This window comes from Arachis hypogaea, chromosome 9 (genome assembly GCF_003086295.3).
Source record: "Arachis hypogaea cultivar Tifrunner chromosome 9, arahy.Tifrunner.gnm2.J5K5, whole genome shotgun sequence".
Classification (NCBI taxonomy): domain Eukaryota; kingdom Viridiplantae; phylum Streptophyta; class Magnoliopsida; order Fabales; family Fabaceae; genus Arachis; species Arachis hypogaea.
The window spans coordinates 113,512,360-113,536,565 of NC_092044.1; the positions used below are offsets into that span (position 1 = coordinate 113,512,360).

The window sequence follows — 24,206 nt, forward strand, 5'->3', positions numbered from 1 at the left end:
AAATTGGCCGAGGAGCGCACCCGTTAAAAACTCCGACGTAACTAGGAAGGTAACTGAGTCATGCCTTTACTCCCAATGCCACCCAATCCCAAGAGAACATGGAAGGTGTTCATGTTGCTTCCAAACGGGTTTTTGTAACGTGTTCGGTGTTTGTTTAGTGGGCTGATGCTCTCCCCAAGATGGAGTGCCATGGTTTTGGAGGTCGCTAAGATTACTTTCTAGTATAACCCTGAAGGGATTGGTGTACTACATTATGGGGTGGTAGTGGTAGGGGGATACTTATACTACGAAGTTTTATGGAATGGACAAATTTGCCCCCATCATACCAATGATGCCATGTGTTGTGAATCTCAAATAAGCCAGCCTCTTCAAGCATGTTCAACTCGGTAAAGTAGCGGGACCCAGTAGGTCCTAATAGTCCTTGTTTTGTCCGTTGTGAGTTTTGCTATAGCAGCTATGATGCGATAGCTTGATGGACAACTCAATGTAGCCCGCATGGGGTTGTGATCCCTTTAGAAGGACTACTTTGCCCCCCGCAATTGTGCTTTCCCGCCACCAATATGAAGACCTCATGGTCATACTGATTTATCGGGAACGAATGTCTCCAAAATGAAAGGGGTAGTTCTGTCAAAGCGATCCTCATGTAATGACTATGAGGACGGGGTGAAGCAGCTCGAGTGGTGCAGGAAGATCACAACACTAAACCAAAGGCATTGCACAAACGAAGAAGACGTTGCGCCTGTTAACCTCCTCCACGAAACTCGCCTCCATGCTGGCGCATGGCAGTGTCCGAGTCTGACTATATTATTCCCTCGCCACTGTTTCTCGGCACGCAAGATTCTTTCCTTGAAAGAGGACAAAACAGAGCAGTGTCGCCTCGTTGGGGGTCCGTGAATGGAGTCCTGAGTGGTGGACACGTTCGTTATCCGTTTGCAGAGACCACATCAAAGATTCGTTCGTAGCTCGAACCCATGTGAGTTGATGCCATCCACACTTAGCTATGTTCTGTTTAAACCGTACCGTTACTATTTCAACAGTGTCAGGGTACTCGTGGTCCATTCCCACGTCCTTCCATTCACAAGCTACCCGTAGTCACTATCTCGCCGGTGTCGGAAACCTGTTCTTTTGAAAATATCTTGCTGTCACCCTTGTAGCATTAGGGTTCCGTGTAGATATCTTGAATCTAGTTGGCCCCGTATGGTTGGTCGTTTTTGCAGGCCAACGAGTGTGTGGCCGAAATAAAAAAGTCATATTCAGACAACAACCTATCTGGGCTGTGTTCGCAAGAAAATGTGTGGCCTTGCGGGTTGTTGTGCACACAACCATGTCCCCTTTATTCTCCTGGGCCTGTCAACGCGATTCCTGGCCCTGAAAAGCTGAAAAGAGAAGGGGGTGCACTAGGGAGCCTTCGACGGAGGTTTTTTCTATTGCTGCGGCGTATATGCCCTTGTTGAATGCTAACTGGTGAAATTCGTGGGTTTGGCAGGCGCTCACGTCGATTGTCCTTCGGTGAGAAGTCGATCGGAAATGTTCAGGTCAAACCGCTTCCCGTACCGGAACCGGTGCCTGGTTCGAGTTCCAAATGTTCCTCGTCGTGTGCCAGGAAGAGGTCGTCTCCTAACACTGGCTGGTAATAAAGGATATTTTTTTATTTATTTTTGGTACCACATATACAATGCATGGAATATACATGGATAATTTCCTAAAGTGTTACTCTCACTTGACGTTTACAGGGGCTTCGTAGGAGCAGATGCGGATGAAGTCGCGTCATATGGAAGTTGCCAATCCTCCCATGCTCCCAAAACCCAGGTATGTCTTAGTTGGGTAGTTTTCCTTAGCAGTAAAAATGTCACCTATTTCGAAGTGCATGATTTTGTGATGTGGTACGTGTTGATGCAGGACTGCGAAGCCCTCGCGATGAGCATGGTGACAAGTGTATCCGGGATGCAAACGGAGATGAGAAAACTTTCGGCAACGCTGTCCCGGCATGATGCCCTTGTACAAGAAGTGAGGGATGCCATCAAACTGCTGCAAAGAGCCAATTCTGCTATTTCCCTGAATCCGGTTTCATTTGGGCACTGCGCCACTTGCAGGTGCTGCACGGGGGAGGCCACGCCGACTTCAAAGAAGAGGACCATCGACAGCCACGTTCGAACTCCTGGAGAGGGCAAGGGTCCGTCATCCCGTCCTACTATCGACACAAAGTTCACGGTTGACCATATGCCTTTCAGATCTTCGCGGAAGGAGAAACCCGCAAGAAAGAATGTCCGGCCCCGGAAAAAATCCCAACCAAGCCCCTCGCCGGAAGTGGTTCGGTCTTATAGGATAAAGGGGTTTATTCATATCATGCATATGCTTATTCCATGAAATGTCCGTTCTAGATAGCATAATAAGGCACTTGATTCTTCCAGGTCGATTTGACTACCGAGGATGTCTGGGATAGCCCAAAATGCAGGAAAACACCTAAAGAAGGCAACAGATGCATTCCTTGGTCCACTAGGAATCAGAGCGATTACAATCCCGCTGCGAACGAGGACCTGCTCGATGGTTGGCAGGGGATGGCGATGAAACGCCCACAAATTCCCCGAGTGAGTTGTTCAATCTGTTTACAAAATACCTATTACAACCTCCACTCTAGCATGCAAAATCAGGTTTGCTGGTAGTTATTCATTCGTGACACTTTGCTTGGATTTCGCAGGCCATGAACCTTGCATTTCAGCCGCAGAACGAGATGAATCTTTCTCCAGTTGAGCTGGCCGTGGCGGCTTATGTCTTCTGCAGGGATTTTTCCCACAGGTTAGTAACATGCGGTCGTTGTTGCAATAGGTGCTTGGCGGTTGGAATGTTGTACGATAATCCCTGTCTGACATGATCGCATGGTTTCTTGACAGCGAAATACTGGTGGATGTCGGCGACTGCATAGCTAACAGGGCAGCCCTGATGACCCTTGTTCCGAGAGCGGAAGTTGTGGACGATGTACGTCCCTGTAGCGATTATCATTGTTTTTGATGAGCTAAATGGCATGCCTTTATACGAGAACTGAGTATGACACAGAGACCCTGTTCTTCATTGATATCTTTTTTCACAGCAGGTTCTAAATGTGGTCGTCCGGATGCTCACACGGACTTCAAAACAAACTCAATGGTTCCTCCCCACAAGCATCATGGTATGTTAGCTATATTCCTTTTCGAATTTGTTGAACAGTAATTGACTTGTTCGGAAGACAATGTTGATTTATTTCCCTTATTGACTTATCTCAGCAGGCCGCACTCGAAGGCCGAACGCTTACCTCAGGAACTGCCACCTCGATTCGTAACAACTACATGCGGTGCAAGGTGGACAGGGTCACGAGGGTATGTTAGCTACCTTACCCAATTAATTTCAACATTATGATTTCATTCTACGCCTCAAGTCTGATATCTTGTTCAATTTTTGTGTAGATACATCAACCCATGTGGTGTGATGGTCACTGGTATCTCATGATAATTGATGTACCCCGCATGAAACTCATTTACCTGGACTCCCTTCGAGATCCTGCCCAAGCAGAAGCAAGGAAGATCGGCATGACGCGCGTGGTGAGTATCCGTGTTTAATGCCATACTATTGGATCGTATCACTTTTATTTATAACTGTTGAGGCTGGGGTCGTAATCGTCGTCATATATTCTTCCTCCTTATGTAGGCGTTGTACCTTGAAGGGCTGACGTTGGGACAATCTTGGCTCGCTGGCAACTGTTCCGTTCGACCCAGGTTTTCCACATTTGAATTCGAAGAACCTGAACTGCCCCAGCAGGATCCCAAATCGTGAGCTACTAAGATCCCGTCAACATGGCTCGCACATGCATGCATGACTCAACAAACTTAATAGTGTGGCAACTCATGCTAAAAGTGGCAACTCCTTTAGAATGTAAACTTACTTGTTTTTTTTTTGTGGCTGTCCAACAGAATGGACTGCGGCGTGTGGGTGGCACAGTGGATGATTAGGGACCATCTGTGGCAGAATTATAGTGTGCAGGTATTTTATTCCGTCACCTGTTCATGTCATGATAGATATGTGTCTTCTTGACTGGCTATGTTTGTCGGGTTTGGTTTTTCCTGTGTTATAGAACGTCAGCAGCGCAACGCGTATGCGGTTGGCGGTAGATCTGGTGATGAAGTCGCACAACGAAATGGCTAGGGACATCGTTGCCAAAGCCGTTGCTCACTGGCAGGTGGAGGCCGAGTAGCCATCGCCCTTGAAGAAATTCCGGTCCTATACTTTTTGCGAACCCTTTTTTGGTGCATATCCAAGAACCGTGTGGCCATTTTGGAACTACCCGCAGCCCCACGTTAGATTAAACCCTGGGTTGCATACAACACTTTTGGAGTAACACGACCAATTTGTTGTTCCCAGCTGTTGAGCTTGCATAGGTAACGTTCTTCCACTTCGGAATTCTATAATGTGTCTTGGCCAATAGCTCATGTGCCTTTGAAAACGTGCAAGACCTACAGCACCATTTTGTAGGAGGACGTTCTGCAACTCTAACCATTTTGTATAAGTACCTTATGTAACTGCGACAGTCTTCTTAAGATCATATTGCCCAGGACCAAAGAATGGTCAAGTAATGTTCATATCTATTCTATTAGTAAATACCATACGCATTTTATCGGAACATTATATGAATAGATGATATACGCTTACACGATGTTTGGTTTGATAGAAAATAAGAAGGGGAAAATGGATTACAAGAGAATAGAAGGAAAATGTGTGGAAAAGATTTTCTTTCAATCACAAGCAAGAAATTTTAAACAAAATTGCTATATAGTTCTATGTCCAATACTTTCCTTAGTCATATTATGGATCACAATTATCAAGAAAAAGTATTTTGTTTTGGTTCGACCTGTAATTCTATATGAAATTACAAACGGTATCAATTTAGGGGGATTCTCTTATATAACACAACACATTATGTTTCTTTTGATACAAAATTTCTAAGAAATTAAGTGATTTTTACCAGACCGAAAATTTTCCATTTTTGGTGTTAAAAAAAATTATAGATCAAATCCAATTAACAGACATTAATATAAATTTAGTGTTAACATGTTATTGTATTAAAAATTTAAATTTAAATATGATACGTATTAGATAATTAAATTTAGTCAAATATATAAAATTATAATGTTTTATACTATTTATAAAAGACTATAAAACAGGAATAAATAAAAACATTTGTTTTTTATTTTATGATAAAGGTATTAATGTAAATTTATACTAATGTGATTTTATCTCTTCTCACTTTTCTTTTCTTCTAAACAAAAGAAAAAACTTCCTCTATTATCTTTCCTTCTAGTTTCTATTCATCAAAACAACACACAAAGAACTCAAATTTTGCTTCCATTTACTGTTATCTTATTTTATTTCCTTCCATTTTCTTGCAAAAATCCAAACAGACCCTTACGGAAAGAAAAATTATTTAACTCTATAGTTGTTTTTTAAAGAAATGTATAGTGAAGTGGACCACGGCTGACTTCACATCTAAAAAAAAATAACTTAAATACGAGTTAGTTAATGGGTGCAAGGTTTTTACAGATATTTTATTTTGCACAAACAATGCTAACAACGAAGTTAGCCCGGGGGTTGTGACGACCATTCCTTATTCTGAGATCGCATCCTCGGACCCTTGCTTTTACATTATGGGACCCGCCAAAAAAGGCCCAAAATAAAATGAACCTTATACGTGGCCCATCAGACCTAGCGTTTGCTCATGGCCCGTTTGCAACAGTACATGCTAAATGGATTTGTTCCATGGAAGCCCAAACATTAATACCCAATAATGTCAGCACAAAAAGGACATCGATGCATTTTACCGAAAAAAAAAGACATCTATGCAACCTACAGCTAAGATATTCCAAATATCAACACCAAGAAATTCATTCAAGTTCGAGCCTAAATTTACTCAAACAAGTTCAACTTCAAAGCCTACAGGAACTCAGACAAAGCCTTCAGCAGCCAGTCCTTCTACTGAAAAAGCAGATTCTCCATCTTTATCAACGAAGCAAAAAACATCATGTGGCCATAATTATGCAGACAATGGGAGATACGAACATAGTGAGAAACTGAGTATAGGCCAAGCTATTCCGGAGACAAAATTAAACAAACCCAACTAGAACCTCAAATAATGCTTCAATTTGTCACCAGCAAGACACTAGAAATCTAGTTACAATAAATCAGAAAAACAGAGCACACACTAGTGAAATCTACAGCTTCCACTTAGCAACACATACCTTACCGAAAATAATAACTTTTTGCAAGACACAAAGTATTCGGTATGTGTTATCCCCCAGCTTAACATCAAGTACCACGCGTGGGAAATCCCCCCTGCATATTGCTCGACGAGCGACGACCCATCACATTCTGTTCAACATGAAAAGGCACATGGTTTAGTGGACAGGTCCGAGCTGCTAATACATCCAAAGACAAAATATTGGAGTACATCTCAGGAGAACCCCGTACCTGGAGCAGCCACCGTTCAAACAAGTCCTCATTCATAGCCCTCATCGGAGTCGACATACTCCCGTGCCCTTCGTGCGGCGGCGGATCGCTTTGGTGCCCGGAGCAAGGTTGGGATGCATAGAATTGGTGGATGTGTTGGCCCCCAAGGAAGAAGTTCCCCCCACTTCCCCCGCCACAAAACGGAGGACGCCAACATGGACTACCTCTCCGACTCACCATGGAGGATGTATTTGCCGCTGAGCTAGACACGTTATTTAGACCAGCTTCGCCATGAGCCGATGTTTGATCCTGCAAGCATGTAGGCTATTTTAGATTCTGTGAAAAATATAATCCGCTAGGCCCAAAAATAATACATGTAATTAAGTTCAACAAGTAGGATACAGCAAAATCTCCCATTTTCATGTTCACTTAAAACGAGTTAACATTTCTACCTTAATTTCTTTACTTATCTCAAGATATACCACCGTTCCAATCACGATACATATTACTCAAATGACATGCTACCGGACTAGAACTTACAGTGTTCGTGAAACATCGCATCCTGAACAACAGTTTGACAAGCACTATCCCCCAACACTGGTACACGTAGCTATTTATTATTCTGTTGGGCACATGGAAGGTTCAAACAACTCCTACCCACAAATAACATCACAGATGGTCCTTTAACTCAGGGATTATAGACAAATTCAAGACTTTCGAAAGATTTCATCCAACTAAAAAGAAAAGATTTCATATTCCATGTTAGGGAAATTTCCTATTTATTATTATTTAAATTATTTATTAACTTAAGAAGTCTTTCTTTGATTATTATATTAAAATTTTTCTGATTAGAAGAAAATTGGTGTATACGAATAATTCTAAAAAGTGAAATAAAAAAATGAAATAGAAGAAAATATACAAAAAAAGGTATAGGAAGTTTAGGAGTAGTATTTTTTACCAACCCCATATTTTCTGCTTTTTCCCATATGTTAGTTTTTTTTTCAATTTTTGTTTTGAAATTCGTTATGTGTCTTATTTAGTATAGTCTTTCACAAGGCATCTACCTAATTATTTCAGTGTAAAACAACACTAAGGTTTGCGGTGTGATCTGATCCACGAAACTAATTCCACAATTGCACACAGAGGTGAAACCTGAGAAGCAACACATTCATTTGGGCCTAATGATGTTTCCTTATATTACCTCATACGCATGACCGAGCTCGGTCGGAAGAGACGCTGAAGCGGCTGCAGAGCCGTCATGCGAACCGTTGCCATCCGTGGGGGAGACCCCATTACCAATCCCGGACACCCCTCGTGCACAGTACCCGCTGCATGTCCTCTTGGTATGCCCGGGTGTGCCACATTTGGTGCAGCAACGCCTCTTCCCTCGCACGTCGGGTTGACTACATTGGTCGAACTCCTTCTTCCTCTTAGGGGCACCTTTTGTTCTTGCCACAACCGGGTCCTTCATCGCTTTCCACCCCGACATACCTGGCTGACCACCTGCCCTTTCATAAACTCTGTGACGTAGCTTATCTATTAGACTCGCGATGCTCTCCTTAGCGAATTCGAAGTCTTCACGCTCATCCGAACCAAGTCTTGCGACCAAGCTTGTGGCCGAAGAAAGTGCCGCATACCTAAGCATGCGACCTTCATCTCCAGGTCTCATTGTCACCGGCATCCGTCTGGAATCCTTTGCATCCTTGCACCATCTTCTAAGAATAAGGCTGTCCGGTATTTGTTCCAAACCCTCGTATTTCATCACGCAGAATATGTGACTACATGGAATACCCTCACTATTCCACATCGAACAGTCGCACTGAATTTTCTTGTCATCTGGGTCGAACAAAACCTTGTGAATCCTACCAGGCGCGCCCATCCTTGAAAACTTGTAGACAACCGTGGTGCTGATGCTGTCTCTCCCACGAAACAGCAAGGTTGCAACACCCTTGATTTGTTTCTTGACCTCTCTAAAAACTGCTCGAGTGTACAGTTTCGATGCAAAAAGCTCGATAGAGTCAAGCCCGGTTGTTAACACGGGGCTGTAGTACGTAGAATAGAACTGCGCCGTGACTTCGTTGTTTCGATAAACCTTTACAACGCGATCTAAGCTGTGCACCAGCTCCAAAATGCTATCAGTGGATTTCAGGAACCCCTTTATGTATGCGTTAATCCCCTCACACCTTGAGGTTGTTCTGTATCCCGCACAGAAAGTGCCCCGGAGATATGATGTTGCCCAACTTTCTTTAACCTCGTATGTTTGTTGAACCCAACTATTATTTTGTAGGCCAAGTGACTCCACCGCCGTCTTCCAATATTCCTCGAAGTCCTCCACCTCGAAGTTCGCATACATAGCCTTCTTAAAAACCTTTCGGAACTCCGTATCCTTAACCCGCTGAACACAGTTTTTCTCCAAGTGCCACCCACACAGCCGGTGCCTAGCTGCCGGGAACACCTCCGCGATGGCTGCGCGCATCGCTTTGTCCCCATCCGTGACAACAACACACGGAGTCTTCTCTCCCATTACATCTACAAGATTTAACAGCAGCCACCGGTAAGTACGAACTTCCTCATCCTCCAGGAGCGCAAATCCAAAAATGGTTGTCTGTTTATGGTGATTTGACCCAGAGAACACTACAAGCGGTTTCTTGTACTTATTAGACCGATACGTCGAATCAAAGGCCATAACATCACCAAATAACTGATAGTCAGACATCATCTCACCGTCGACCCAGAAAAGGCTCCCCAGCCGATCATCGGCAGTTCGCGTGTAACGTGCTACAATCGTCATGTCGGCATTCGCCTTGCCCTCCAAGTAACTGATCGTTGCTGCAGCATCGCCATCACTGATTCGGGCCAGCCTTTGACCATGTATATAATTATACAAATCACGCTTTGTAAATCGCAGCATTCCATACCCTCCAGATTGACCAGCCATGTAAGCCATTATCTTCGCAGTTGGTATACCAAATTGCTTCATGCTATCAACTTGTGCTTTGTCACCATTACTCATCGAGCGATGGCTAGGTAGGAGGTGTGAAAACATGGCCGGAGCAAGCTCGTGGTTGTGCTCATCGAAGATGGTCCTGACCTTCCACACACTGCGTTGCACATCATAGAAAATCTTCAACTTCGCCTTGCAGTCGGTTCGACTCTCCAACCTCTCCTCCCTAACTCGCTCAGGACGATCATAGTGCTTAGCATGTTTGGTGCCCTGTCGATGGCAGAAAAAGTCTCTCCTGACCAAAACCCCGTCGACACGCCCCACATCGCCCTTGCGGACCCCGAAACCCCTCATTCTAGCAAACTCCTTGTAAGCAAGATAGGCATCCTCCTCCCCGACAAACTCTCTGCCCATAAAATCCTCTGCGACAACTGGGCGACTTTTCCCATCATCCCCGGCATGACTGGCACCACCTGAGAAGTTACCATTTTCATCTTCTCTGCATCCTGTTGGGTCACCTTCCTCACCAACGCAGCGCTCACCACCTTCATCCTCGTCCCCTTCTTCGTCACTCGCATAATAACAGCCACGGTCTCCATCGGAGCTGTTGTCATCCGAGTCTTCCAATTCAGCTCCAAAAATCCCATTGAAATCCATCGGACTTATCGGTTCACAGTTCTAGCCTGAAAACATGAAAGTGTGCAACAGGTTACGGTCAACCACTCCGCCCATGAAACTTCTACACAAATTATACTGCAGATTTTAAAAAGCCAAACAACCATGAACACACACCACTGTAACGGACAACACCCTAACGTCTTATGCAAAATCAACTACATCATAAGCCCGGGACATCCGTTTCCCTCACGAATAGATATTCCCTTCAAGAAATGTCCTCAAAGATCTTCCTCTATCATCATTAACAAATGCGAAAAAAGGAGCTTCAGATTCAAGTTCTGACAAATGAATGAAAATTATTTCCATCACGACAAGGAAATCTCATGTTGACTTCTAATCCTATTATATTTTCCATGAAATATTACAGACACAACACCTCAACCTGAAATACGTTCATAACCCTATCATAACAGCCCTGTTACAGATGAACTTTGCAATTGCACTCCTAATCACTACAGCAGCCAATGATTACTAACACCAATCCGCAAGGGTTACATAGTTTCTCGACTGGTAAATTTTAAGAACATTGCCAATGGCATACCTCGTCTCAAAGTTACAACACAGGATATTCTGTTTCAACATACACACAAGTTTGGGTTTTTAAATGACTTCATATTCTGAAAGTATTTAGGAAAATTCAATAATATTTATTGCTGAGTTATGAATCAGTGTGACAGAAAAATCCATTAGCTGCAGAGAATTTCAGAACCTCTTCCGTATAACAATACCACTATCTAACTATAAACAGCCAAGGACATCTTAATGAAAATGTTGATGCATTTAACAGCTTGCACCTACAACAGCTACGGGTTCCCTTAGGGGCTACGAACAATAAAGGGATGGTGGCAGCAATAGAAATAAAAGGGACACCTCCAAAATCCAATCAGTGAAGACGTATGATAGACATAAATTGAAGGGTTTCTTACTTAAATAAATTTTGTAGAACCCAAATTTAATGGGTTCCCCTGAAATGAGATATGCAACGTGATTACCCTCTTCCTATGATTATATAAATCGTCCTAGACTGTGTAGGATTAAATAAAACGTACACCATTTCAGCCTGGAACGATTAATGCATGATCTGGTAAGGGAAACAAAGGGTAAATCGTGCCAGGGTCCCTAGAGTTAAAAGGAAAACGTAAATCGTCCGGACTGATAGGTTTAACATGTTGTCGGGCTAAACCTCATTGGGCTGCCACGATTTACACACAAATGAACCCTACTCACCCTGGCACAATTTATGTATAATAGGATACTTTTACTTTTAATATTTTAATTTAAATTAAATCCAGTTAAATATTAACTTAAAAAAAAAACTTATAATTTCATTATTAAGAATAAATTAAATTAAAAAAAAGGCATACTAGCAACCTATAATAAAAAGAGTACTAAATTTTAATGTATACATTTAAGGTTATTTTTTTAAAAATCATGTCGAAAGGTGTTAAAAAATATAATTTAAAATAAAATAAGTTCATAATGCTTTGAATAACATGAATTTAAGTTTCTATGAAATTTCTAGTATTCATTGTTGATATGATTTTTTTTAATCAATTCTGTTCATACATATTTTTTATAAAATTTTGTTTGTCATTCTGTAAAAACTTTAATTTATGTTACTCAAGTCCACATAAATTTAACTTATGCAAAATTATATTTTTTAACACCCTCTGACATTTTTTTAAAAGAAAAAACTTAAATTTATCTATTAAACTTTAGTGCTCTTTTATTATAATTTATCAGTATTTCTTTTAATTTAATTTAATCTTCTCAATAAAATCAATCATTGAAATTATAAAAAGTATATTTTTATATCTTAAGTTAAAATTTAAATAAATATAATTAAAATTAAAATATTATAAGTAAAAATACCCTATTATACAACCATCACTCTATAGTAAGAGTGTTAACGAAGCTACTAAGAAGCCTAATTTCTTACGTCTTACCCTAAACTACATATACCCTAAGTCATTAAACCCACCATGGCACAAGGTCTTCTTTCAAAATTATTCTATATTGCATATTAAGCATATACTATATGATCCAACACACTATATGATCTAACATACTAAGGTAGTTAACTTTGCCATGCAATCAACTCAACAACATTACAAGCATAAATCTTCCCAACCCAGTAAGTCAGTAACACGTGAATCGCGCCAGGGTATGTAGGGTCTCCTTTGTGTGTAAATCGTGGCAGAGCAATGAGGTTTAACCCAACAACATGTTAGCCTCGAACGATTTACGTTCTCCTTTTAATTCTAGGGACCCTGGCACCATTTACCCTTTGTTTCCCTTCCCAGTTCCAGCCTGAAATGGTTTACGTTTTATTTAATCCTACACAGACTAGGACGATTTATATAATAATAGGAAAAGGGTTATCATGTTATAGATCTCATTGGATATCAGTAAATTTGGGTTCTATAAAATTTATTTAAGTAAAAAATCCTAAATTGAAAGAATTGCATTGGCGTGGGAGCTTTCTGCAGGTCCCCTGCCAGAGTAGTCATAATCGTGTAGCAAGTAGGATGTTCGGCTTACTCCGGAAAGGAGCAAAGCTTCATTTGATTCCATAGGATGTTTTCCAATCCCCAATCACATGCCTGGAACAATAACCATGTCTAACCCCTATTGGACTATTGGTCCAGTAGACGAAAATCAGACACCTTCAACTATTTTCCGATCCTGATTGGTGAGCCGGATTCATCAAACATCAAGACATCACAACGACAGACATTCTACTTATGTATGAACCTATACTATCATTTGTTTTCAATAAAAAATTGATAATCCACGGCGCAGAAATCTGTCCCTAGCCTAATAGATTTTGAATCTAAATCACAAAATTTAAACTCCTAATTCCCTTTTCGGTGTTCTCTCCATGCGAACATGGCCCCATCTATATCCTCAGACTACAATTAAAGTACAAAACCCACAGCAGTAAAACCTATCACATTATGCACAAATTTACAAATAAATTCAAATAAAGGAATGAAAATACAACACACCTGACTTTGAACTGTATCAGTGTCCACCTAACGCGAGAACCCAAATCGGGGGAGAAGTGACAATCTTCAGATAAAAACTGAGATCTGACAGGAAATGCGTTGTTTCAGCGGCAGAGTTTTGTTTCCTTGGACCTTCCACAACCTACTTTTCCGTGGAACGGCGGCCGGATCTCCGCATCAGACGGCACGTACGGCTCACTGCATCCTTCAGCGTGGGGACCTCGCGCAAGGATGTCGTCCTACCCCTCGGCCTCAGATCACACGCACCCACGTCCCCCGCTGGACACCACGGCTGCAACACCACCTCAGACCTCCGCTGCGTCCGTGCTACGGCGCCCAGACCTACGCAACTGACGCCGGCAACGAGATTCACGGAAGCAGACGCGAGAGCCCCGTTTGCTACGGCCAAAGTGGGTAGGGCTTTCGTTGCGATCCTAGTGCTGCCAACTGTTTCCTTTTCCCCCAGTAAGTCAGAAACATTTTTTTTGGAAATTGACCCGCAAGTGTTTTTTTCAAAGCCCACAGCCACAATGACCCACCATCAAATCCAGTCCTCATTCCATATCTCTTCGACTCGGCTCACCACTAGTAAGCCTTCTGAGCTTACATCAAATCTCACACCCTCAAAGCCTTCTCCGTTATAAATTAAACGTCACACGTGTCCACTTCCAGCCACAAAAAACAAATTCTCTGTACGCTTTTCTCAATTTACATCTGTACACTAGTCTTCCCCCTTCCTTTATCGTTGTTTAATAATAAGTGTATTTGTATTCTTAAAGCTAAATTGGAAATTATGTTCTTCTTTATTTCGAGAAGATTGCATCCCTCAACCAGGACTTATGGTGAAAAGTTTGTAGATGGGAAAAATCACACTTTATTTATTAGCATGCATTGTAATTTGGCTTTTTTGTTTTTTGTGTCTAGATTTAACTTCTACCATACCAACTAGCTACATATTTTGTTGTGTTTTTGTTGTTGACTTTTGTCAGTGGATTAATATTTTGTAGTATATTAACTAAATATTATCCGTGTGATGACTTAAATTTTTTTTGGTGATAGTATTAAAAAGTAAATATTTAAACTTATGTTATTGTCGAATTTTCGTATGAACAGATGATAAAAACTTGTTCTTGAATATCTTTCTACAAAATCTTTCATATGATAGAAAATTAAAAATTTCTGGAGACCAAATAAATTTATGTGGTAAAAAAAGTTAAACGCTAGTTAGGAGTAAGAAAACAATATAGCACATAGGAGTTGGAGAAAGCACAAATGTTGAGTAATCTTATATATGTTGTAAAATAAAGGATATATAAAATAAAGATGTATAAATAGAAGACTCTATTATTAATTAGCTCAATAATTTTTATATATATATAATAATATTATATGTTGTAGTGTGTATATATATACAAAGATAAGAAAAAGTATTAAAAATAAAGAGAGAGAGAATTGCATTTGATACTATCTCAATATAATAAAGATAGTTAATATTGCTATTAATATTATATGTAAAGAGTAATAGAAAATAGAATTTAAAATACTTATAAAATAAAAGAAGAGAAAGACTTGTAATAGAAATATAAGGAGAAGAGTATTTGATTGTAACATAAAGAGAGAATAAATTTCTTATTACTTGCTTTTCATTGAAAAGAGAGAGAGAAAGAAATAGAAACAGACTTTATAATAATATGAAAGAAGAGAAAAGTAGGAATATTTGTTATTGCTGTGTGTAAAAGCATACGAGGATGCTTGCTATTTATATATGAAGAATGATACCACTTTCAACTTTCATTTATTTCAATTTGTCTTGTAAATGGATTCATTTAGTCTTGAGAATGAAATCCACCTAAGCCTTGCGTGGTCCATGGTCATCCACTTTTATCACAACACTCCCCCTTGGATGACCATTTAGGATTATTGCCTCGTTAAAACCTTACTAAAGAAAAACCCAGTGGGAAAAAAACCTTAGTGAAGGAAAAAGAGTACAATATCCTTTAGTGATAGGGACTGCCTCATTAAAAACCTTGTCAAGAAAAACCCAATGGGAAAAAACCTGACCAAGGGAAAAAGAGTACAGTCTCCCCCTCTTGCCGACATCATTTAATGTCTCGAAATCGGCGCATTCCAATCTCATGTACCAATCTTTCAAAGGAGGATTTTGGGAGTGACTTTGTAAATAAATCTGCCAGATTGTCACTTGAACGGATCTGTTGGACATCAATTGTCCCTTGATTTTGAAGGTCATGAGTGAAGAAGAATTTGGGAGAAATATGCTTTGTTCTATCACCTTTGATGTATCCTCCCTTAAGTTGAGCAATGCATGCTGTATTATCTTCAAACAGGACAGTTGGAGCTATCTTATGATCAATCAGTCCACATGATAATAGAATATATTGAATCAGATTCCTCAGCCAAAAACACTCGCGACTAGCTTCATGAATCGCCAGTATTTCAGCATGATTAGAGGATGTTGCAGCAATCGTCTGTTTCGTGGACCTCCAAGATATAGCTGTACCACCATATGTGAACAGGTATCCTGTTTGAGATCTCCCTTTATGTGGATCAGACAAGTATCCAGCATCTTCATAGCCAACTAGTTGTGACTTGGATCCATAGGGATAAAGCAATCCCATATCAACCGTTCCATGAAGATATCGAAAAATTTGTTTGATTCCACTCCAATGTCTTCTGGTTGGAGAGGAACTATACCTTGCTAGTAAATTCACCGCGAATGATATGTCAGGTCGCGTATTATTAGCAAGATACATTAGTGCTCCAATGGCACTAAGATATGGTACTTCAGGACCAAGGATATCTTCATTTTCTTCTTTAGGACGGAATTGATCCTTTTTCACATCCAAAGATCTTACGATCATTGGTGTACTTAATGGATGTGACTTATCCATATAAAATCTTTTCAAGATCTTTTCTGTGTATGTTGTTTGATGAATAAAGATCTCGTCTTTTATATGCTCGATCTGCAGGCCGAGACAAAATTTAGTCTTTCCAAGATCTTTCATCTCAAAATCTTCTTTTAGAGTTTTTATAATTGTTGGAATCTCTTCAGGAGTCCCAATGATATTTAAATCATCAACGTACACAGCAATTATAACGAATCCAGATGCAGATTTCTTTATGAAAACACATGGGCAGATATCATCATTCTTGAATCCGTTTTTGGCCAGATACTCAGTAAGACGATTATACCACATTCGTCCAGATTGCTTTAGACCATATAAAGATCTTTGCAATTTGACTGAGTATAACCCTTGCGAATATTCATTGGATGGTTTAGATATCTTTAATCCTTCAGGGACTTTCATATAGATATCCCGATCTAATGAGCCGTATAAATAGGCTGTTACCACATCCATTAAATGCATATGCAGTTTATGATATGCAGATAAGCTGACCAAATAACGCAAAGTTATCGCATCCACTACAGGGGAATACGTTTCTTCATAATCTATACCGGGCCTTTGTGAAAAACCTTGTGCCACAAGTCGGGCTTTGTAGCGCACCACTTCATTTTTCTCATTTCGTTTTCTCACAAATACCCACTTATATCCAACAGGTTTTACATCTTCAGGTGTACGGACTACAGGTCCAAAGACTTCACGTTTTGCAAGTGAGTCTAATTCAGCCTTCATGGCTGCTTCCCATTTTGGCCAATCATTTCTTTGTCGACATTCTTCAACTGATCTTGGCTCAAGATCTTTACTTTCATGCATGATATCTAATGCCACATTATATGCAAATATTTCATTGACAATTGTCTTATTTCGGTCCCATTTCTCTCCTGTAAAGACATAATTTATCGAGATCTCGTCATTTTCACAATTTTCAGGTACCTGAACGTCTTCTGGCGTTATATCAGAATTTTGGACAACTGCAGGTGTCTTTACTATGTCTTTTTCAACAGGAATATTATTTACCTCTTTTCTCTTTCGAGGATTTTTGTCTTTGGAACCGACAGGCCTGCCACGCTTCTGGCGTGAATTTGCTTCAGTGGCTACTTGTCCTACTGGGACATCAATTCGAATGGGGCATTTTCCGCTGGTATATAAGATTTGGTAATCCTCTTTGTATCGGAAAATGCATCAGGCAATTCATTTGCTACTCTTTGCAAATGTATAATCTTTTGAACTTCCAGTTCACATTGCCCTGATCGAGGATCTAAATGCATCAAAGATGATGCATTCCAATTAAGCTCCTTTTCAGGAAGCTTCTTCTCTCCCCCTAATGTTGGAAATTTTGATTCATCAAAATGACAATCCGCAAACCGGGCTTTAAATACATCTCCAGTTTGTATCTCAAGATACCTCACTATAGAGGGAGAATCATATCCAACATATATTCCCAATTTTCTTTGGGGTCCCATTTTGGTGCGATTAGGTGGTGCAATGGGAACATATATCGCACACCCAAATATTCTTAAATGGGAAACATTTGGCTGCTGGCCAAAAGCTAATTGCATAGGAGAGAACTGATGATAACTCGTTGGCCTTAAACGAATAAGTGCTGCGGCATGTAAAACAGCATGCCCCCAAACCGTGGTTGGGAGATTTGTTCTCATAAGTAAGGGTCTAGCAATTAATTGGAGGCGTTTAATAAGTGATTCTGCTAACCCATTTTGTGTGTGAACATAAGCTACTGGATGTTCAACACTTATTCCATTAGCCATACAATAAGCATCAAAAGCTTGGGAAGTAAATTCACCAGCATTATCAAGACGAATTGCTTTAATTGGATTTTTTGGAAATTGTGCTTTTAATCGAATAATTTGAGCCAATAATCTCGCAAATGCCAGGTTGCGAGAAGATAATAAGCACGCATGTGACCATCTCGAAGATGCGTCTATCAGGACCATAAAATATCTAAAAGATCCACATGGTGGATGAATAGGTCCACATATATCACCTTGAATCCTTTCTAGGAATTCAGGGGACTCAAATCCAATCTTTACTGGTGATGGTTTTAAAATTAGCTTTCCCTGAGAACATGCAGCACAACAAAATTCACTAGTTTTAAGAATCTTCTGGTTCTTTAGTGAATGTCCATGAGAGTTTTCAATAATTCTTCTCATCATGGTTGTTCCCGGATGACCCAATCGGTCATGCCAAGTTATGAATTCATTTGGGCTAGTAAACTTCTGGTTTACAGTGGCATGTGATTCAATTGCACTAATCTTGGTATAATACAACCCAGATGAAAGTGAGGGTAATTTTTCTAATATAACTTTCTTATTTGAATCATGAGTTGTGATACATAAATACTCATGATTTCCCTCATTCATCGTCTCAATATGATATCCATTTCGGCGAATATCTTTGAAACTCAACAAGTTTCTCAGAGACTTAGTAGATAATAGTGCATTGTTTATTATAAATTTTGTTCCTCCAGGAAACAAAATTATAGCTCTTCCGGAGCCTTCTATCACATTGCCTGAGCCAATAATAGTGTTAACATATTCCTCTTTTAGCACAAGATGGGTAAAATATATATCACTTTTGAGAATAGTGTGCGAACTTGCACTATCCGCAAGGCATACATCTTCATTACATATCCTTGCCATTCTCTTCAAAAACAAATAATAATAAAATGAGTAGTATGCACAATTAAATTGAATACTTGATCAAAATTATTTTCCTAAAAAAAAACACTGTACATAAAATAATGTCATATACTGAAATTTTATTTTAAAATTTGACACATTTAATAATTTTAAAATTCATATTAATATTTCATTATTTATGTACATCACATTTGAAACTTAAATACATAGAAAATAAAACTTAACAATAAGTTCTTTACATTATTTATTTACATATATACTTCACAATCCCACATATTAAACTATTCCATCATTGATCAGATGACCAATATTTCCTTCAGGGTCCTCAAAGAAATCAGATACATCATAATGAGTGGTGGAATTCTCAGCATCGTTTGAAACAAAATTTGTTTCCTTTCCTTTGTCATTCTTTTTCAAAGATGCCTGGTAAAGATCGACTAGGTGCCTTGGGGTACGACAGGTACGTGACCAATGACCCTTTCCACCACAACGGAAACACTTCTCCTCGGTTGATTTATTCTGCCCGATATTCCTTTCTTTATCCCACTTCTGGTGAGATCCTCTCTTTTGAACATAATTCTTTTTCCTTCCATAATTTTTCTTGTTATTAAAAGCTTGCCATTTACCTCTTCTGGGGTAATGATTTGCCGCATTTACTTCAGGAAATGGGGCGGCGCCAGCTGGGCGCGCTTCATGATTTTTCAATAACAACTCATTGTTGCGTTCGGCAACAAGAAGGCAAGAAATTAACTCAGAATATTTTTTAAACCCTTTCTCTCGATACTGCTGCTGCAGGAGCACATTCGAGGCATGGAAGGTTGAGAAAGTTTTCTCCAACATATCATGATCAGTTATTTTTTTCCCACACAATTTCATTCGTGAGGTGATTCGAAACATTGCAGAATTATATTCATTTATAGATTTAAAATCTTGTAAACGCAAATGCGTCCATTCATATCGGGCCTGAGGAAGTATTACCGTTTTCTGATGATTATACCTTTCTTCAAGGTCTTTCCAAAGATCTGCAGGATCTTTTAATGTGAGATATTCATTTTTCAATCCTTCGTCAAGATGACGACGGAGAAAAATCATGGCTTTGGCTTTATCCTTCTGGGATGCATTATTTTCAGCCTTAATGGTATCTCCAAGATCCATTGAATCAAGATGGATTTCAGCATCTAGTATCCATGATAAATAATTGTTTCCAGATATATCAAGAGCATTGAATTCAAGATGAGAGAGCTTCGACATAATGAAAATATTACCTGAGTCTTCCTAAAAATTTGATCAGAGTCTCGTGCTGATAACGTGTTGTAAAATAAAGGATATATAAAATAAAGATGTATAAATAGAAGACTCTATTATTAATATAATTAGCTCAATAATTTTTATATATATATAATAATATTATATGTTGTAGTGTGTATATATATACAAAGATAAGAAAAAGTATTAAAAATAAAGAGAGAGAGAATTGCATTTGATACTATCTCAATATAATAAAGATAGTTAATATTGCTATTAATATTATATGTAAAGAGTAATAGAAAATAGAATTTAAAATACTTATAAAATAAAAGAAGAGAAAGACTTGTAATAGAAATATAAGGAGAAGAGTATTTGATTGTAACATAAAGAGAGAATAAATTTCTTATTACTTGTTTTTCATTGAAAAGAGAGAGAGAAAGAAATAGAAACAGACTTTATAATAATATGAAAGAAGAGAAAAGTAGGAATATTTGTTATTGCTGTGTGTAAAAGCATAGGAGGATGCTTGCTATTTATACATGAAGAATGATACCACTTTCAACTTTCATTTATTTCAATTTGTCTTGTAAATGGATTCATTTAGTCTTAAGAATGAAATTCACCTAAGCCTTGCGTGGTCCATGGTCATCCACTTTTATTACAACAATATAAATGATATGTTGTAGGTAAATTTTGATGGTAGTATAAATATAAATTATAAAAGAAATAAATAAATAAAGAAAGAAAAAAGTGGGAAAAGAAAACTTATCCTATCTATGGATGAAATTATTGTGCAGTGTGTGGAGTGAGTGATAGACATGGCAGTTTCAGCTTCTCTAATTCCGGTATCATCCACCACCACGACTTCGCTTGCATTCGCATTTCCGTCTCTTGCTTGTCCATTCAAGGTGGCCACCTGTTCTCTTCATTACCGCTCTCTCTGTCTCCTTTCACTCCATGCTCATGTATTTCATGCCTTCAACTTGCAGGGATCCCTCAAGAAGTTGAACTCCACACCATGCGGCTACACGGCAACGCTCAGGGTGCAGCTCAGAAGACCCCTCTCGGTAGTGAACAAGGCGGCTTCTGCCCCTGCCCCTGCGGCGGGGACTTCGAGCGTGCGGTTCAGGCTTGACAACCTGGGCCCGCAACCGGGTTCGAGGAAGAAGGCGAAGAGAAAGGGAAGAGGCATATCGGCGGGGCAAGGCGCAAGCTGTGGTTTTGGGATGAGGGGTCAGAAGTCACGGTCTGGCCCCGGCGTCAGGAAGGGTTTCGAGGGTGGTCAGATGCCCCTTTACCGTCGAATCCCCAAACTTCGAGGAATTGCTGGCGGTATGCTATTATGTTCAAATTTTAAAAGCTTTATGTTTTATTTCTACAGAATAGGGGCTTCTAGATTGGATTTCATTAGATTATGACCTGAACCTCACAGAGATATTCAAGGCAATTTTGTCATTTCTGCAATGCAATTATTGCAACTTAGATGAGGGCTACAAGAAACAGTAAATTATGATTGCCATGTATAGCTTAATCGGTAACATGGTGAACTTTAGTGCATGTTTGGGCGCCATTATTTTGTTAAAAAAAAAAAGATTTTTTTCAATGAAAAAGATCTTTTTTTTTTTTATTTTTTAACGTGTTTGGCAAATTTCTAGTAGTAAAAGTAAAAGTACTAGTAAAATTAAAAAAAGATCTTTTTTGAAAAGTTGTAATTTACATCTTTTCTTAAAAAAAAATTTTTCCCTAAAAAAAGATGTTTTTCATGTAATAAATAAACAAAAAAGTACTTTTATATTGTTATACCCAAACATAATTGATAGATAAAAAGACCTTTTTACATGAGATATCCAAACATAAAATTACTTTTACTTTTCTATAAGATCTTTACAAAAAAGATAACTCGAAAAAAGATCTTTTATTAAAAGCTCACCCAAACAAACCCTTAATCCGACATGGTAATTAAACAATAGAGAAAAGTATTAATGTATCACTACTAGATAGAGTGTAATGCTAGATTGTTCACTTCTGTTGGTAGACCAATAATCTAGTGGTTGGTCTTCGCCTAACAAGGAAGGTTATTTCCGGTGATGTGCTGCATCGAGTTTTTCTTTCTAGCTGAAAATAAAATCCTACTTAAGACTTAAGAGAACTGCTATATACTGGTTTCGTATGCACTGTTTATGTCTAGCTGTGTGGTTCTACCTTCATGGCTCATAACCTTTTCTGGAGTTGGCCATACTGCGCCTGGTTCCTACAACCGGATCATGATTTAATCATTGCTATCATGATGTTATAGTATCTAATAAGGGAAGCAAGTCTTCTTGCATAAGATAATTTGCATGTGCATGTATCTCTTCCGGAACCATTTTTTGATGCCCCTTTTCCTCCCTTCTCTTCTCTTTTGATAAGGTATGCGTGCTGGGCTACCAAAATATGTCCATGTAAATCTGAGGGACATAGAGGATGCTAGATTTAAGGATGGTGAAGAGGTGTCTCTTGAAACTCTAAAGGAGAAGGGTGTGATTAATCCATCAGGAAGAGAAAGGAAACTTCCTTTGAAGGTACAGATCATGTATTGATTCAATTGCATATAAATCATGTGGCATATTTTTCTCTTACTTTCCCTTCTTGATGATTATTTTCGTAATGAGTTAGGGTATTAGGATATATGATCTTGAACAGCAAATGAGGATGCCACATTTTCTTAGCACAATCTACCATAAAAGAACTATAATGCTTAGAGTAAATTTCCTTGAAATTTCCAGATGTTCTTGGATCAGACTCATGTTTAATAGATTTGTCTATAAAGTCAAATTTTAAATGACATTTTAGTGGACATGTCAATGACCTGAAACTCTAAATATGAAATATCCTTCCCCTATCCAAATCTATCTTTGATAGGAGACCAAACACTTGAAAAAGATTGATATTGAAATAATGAGATCTAATGACATTTCTGTCACTGCACAGTGAATTATTAAAGGATCATTTTCTACAGAAGGCAACAAAATTTGGATGAACCAACTGTATTTTCACATTGACATTGCTTTCAATAATATTTTGAAGAAGCCATTTGAAATAACTCTAGTAATTAACTTCTATTCTTCTAAAAGCATATTGGCTAGTGTTTAGGGACTGAAACTATAGCACATGGAGCACCATGCATTTGTTGATTAAATTCTAGCGTATTCATATCTGTAATATGCAAATGCTTTTCTGGTTTCCCAAGAAGCACACCTTTGCAACAAGTGTATTTAAGAAATCCTTTGCTTCGAGTTAATGATGCAGTGAATTTAACTTCTTAAGGTCCAGCATCTTGTTTTGACTTTTGATAGATCAACAACCTGTACAAAGTATCTGAGATAGAGATTACCAAAGAACAAAGAAAATAATGTGTTGCAAACTTGTGCTTTTGTTTCAGATTTTAGGTGAAGGAGAGCTTAGTAAGAAGTTGACATTTAAAGCCCGTGCTTTTTCAACATCCGCAAAGGAGAAACTAGAGAGTGCTGGTTGTTCCCTCACTGTGCTGCCTGGCCGTAAGAAATGGGTTAAGCCATCTGTTGCTAAAAACCTTGCGCGTGCTGAAGAATACTTCGCCAAGAAGCGAGCTGCTGCAGCTGCATCTGAACCAGCTTCCGCATGAAGTTGAAACATTCATGTGCATCACATGTAGAAATCTTGTAAGGTGAAAAGTAGTTTCATAGGAACCACCACATGTTTCACGTACTTTGGTATCTACATTTAGTTATTTTTCATAGGAACCATCACATTTAGTTATTTTTCTACATAAAGGCCGTAATTCTTTGTTCATTTTGCATTGTAATGTATTGTTATGCAAATTCAGTAATTCAATGTTGTATACCTCTTTAAATTTTGTCCAGCCATCACCGATTTAGCTTTGAAAAGTATAAAGCATTTTTAAAAAGGAAAATGTAAGGTTTTTTTTTTAAATCATTGATTCAGGGTTAAAGGTTGGGGGGTTGTAGCCTGTTTAGTTTCATAATAATATAAATGAAACCATTGCGTCTGTGACAACTACCGTAATGGATTAAGATAACAAGATATTTTGCTGTTTCTACTTTCTTGTTGAAGGTGGATGTTGATTACTGAAAGTTCCTCTTAGGTGCAAGTTACCCTGTTCAGTGATGCAAAGTTCATTCCAATTTCCAAACCTAGTAGAATCCATGCGTCAGGAACACTGCTTTTCTTACTGTTGCCAAATACAACTTTAAATTGCAACGTCATGGTCCTTATTCCTTCCAAAACTAGAAGCCTTCCC

General features: G+C 39.0%; 2 protein-coding genes across 6 annotated transcripts; both read left to right on the plus strand.

Moving 5' to 3' along the window:
• The first annotated feature begins 835 nt into the window (after positions 1–835).
• On the plus strand, positions 836–4,651 carry LOC112712086 (uncharacterized). 5 transcript variants are annotated; one of them, XM_025764884.3, is made up of 13 exons: positions 836–973; positions 1,487–1,630; positions 1,734–1,809; positions 1,900–2,310; positions 2,412–2,588; positions 2,699–2,796; positions 2,892–2,976; positions 3,089–3,166; positions 3,261–3,353; positions 3,441–3,575; positions 3,682–3,803; positions 3,945–4,014; positions 4,106–4,651. In XM_025764884.3, coding segments are annotated over exons 1-13 (1,611 nt in total). In that variant the 5' UTR covers positions 836–971; the 3' UTR covers positions 4,226–4,651. The 5 variants fall into 5 exon arrangements, with proteins under 5 accessions (XP_025620669.1, XP_025620665.1, XP_025620667.1 ...); XM_025764880.3 differs by lacking the exon at positions 836–973 and having other exon boundaries at positions 1,042–1,630; XM_025764882.3 differs by lacking the exon at positions 836–973 and having other exon boundaries at positions 1,042–1,630; positions 3,264–3,353.
• Positions 4,652–20,620: 15,969 nt separating this feature from the next.
• On the plus strand, positions 20,621–23,798 carry LOC112712088 (large ribosomal subunit protein uL15c). The gene is made up of 4 exons (XM_025764885.3): positions 20,621–20,835; positions 20,917–21,259; positions 22,337–22,488; positions 23,349–23,798. The coding sequence occupies exons 1-4, from the start codon at positions 20,746–20,748 to the stop codon at positions 23,568–23,570; spliced, it is 807 nt and encodes a 268-aa protein (XP_025620670.1). The 5' UTR covers positions 20,621–20,745; the 3' UTR covers positions 23,571–23,798.
• Positions 23,799–24,206: the final 408 nt, after the last annotated feature.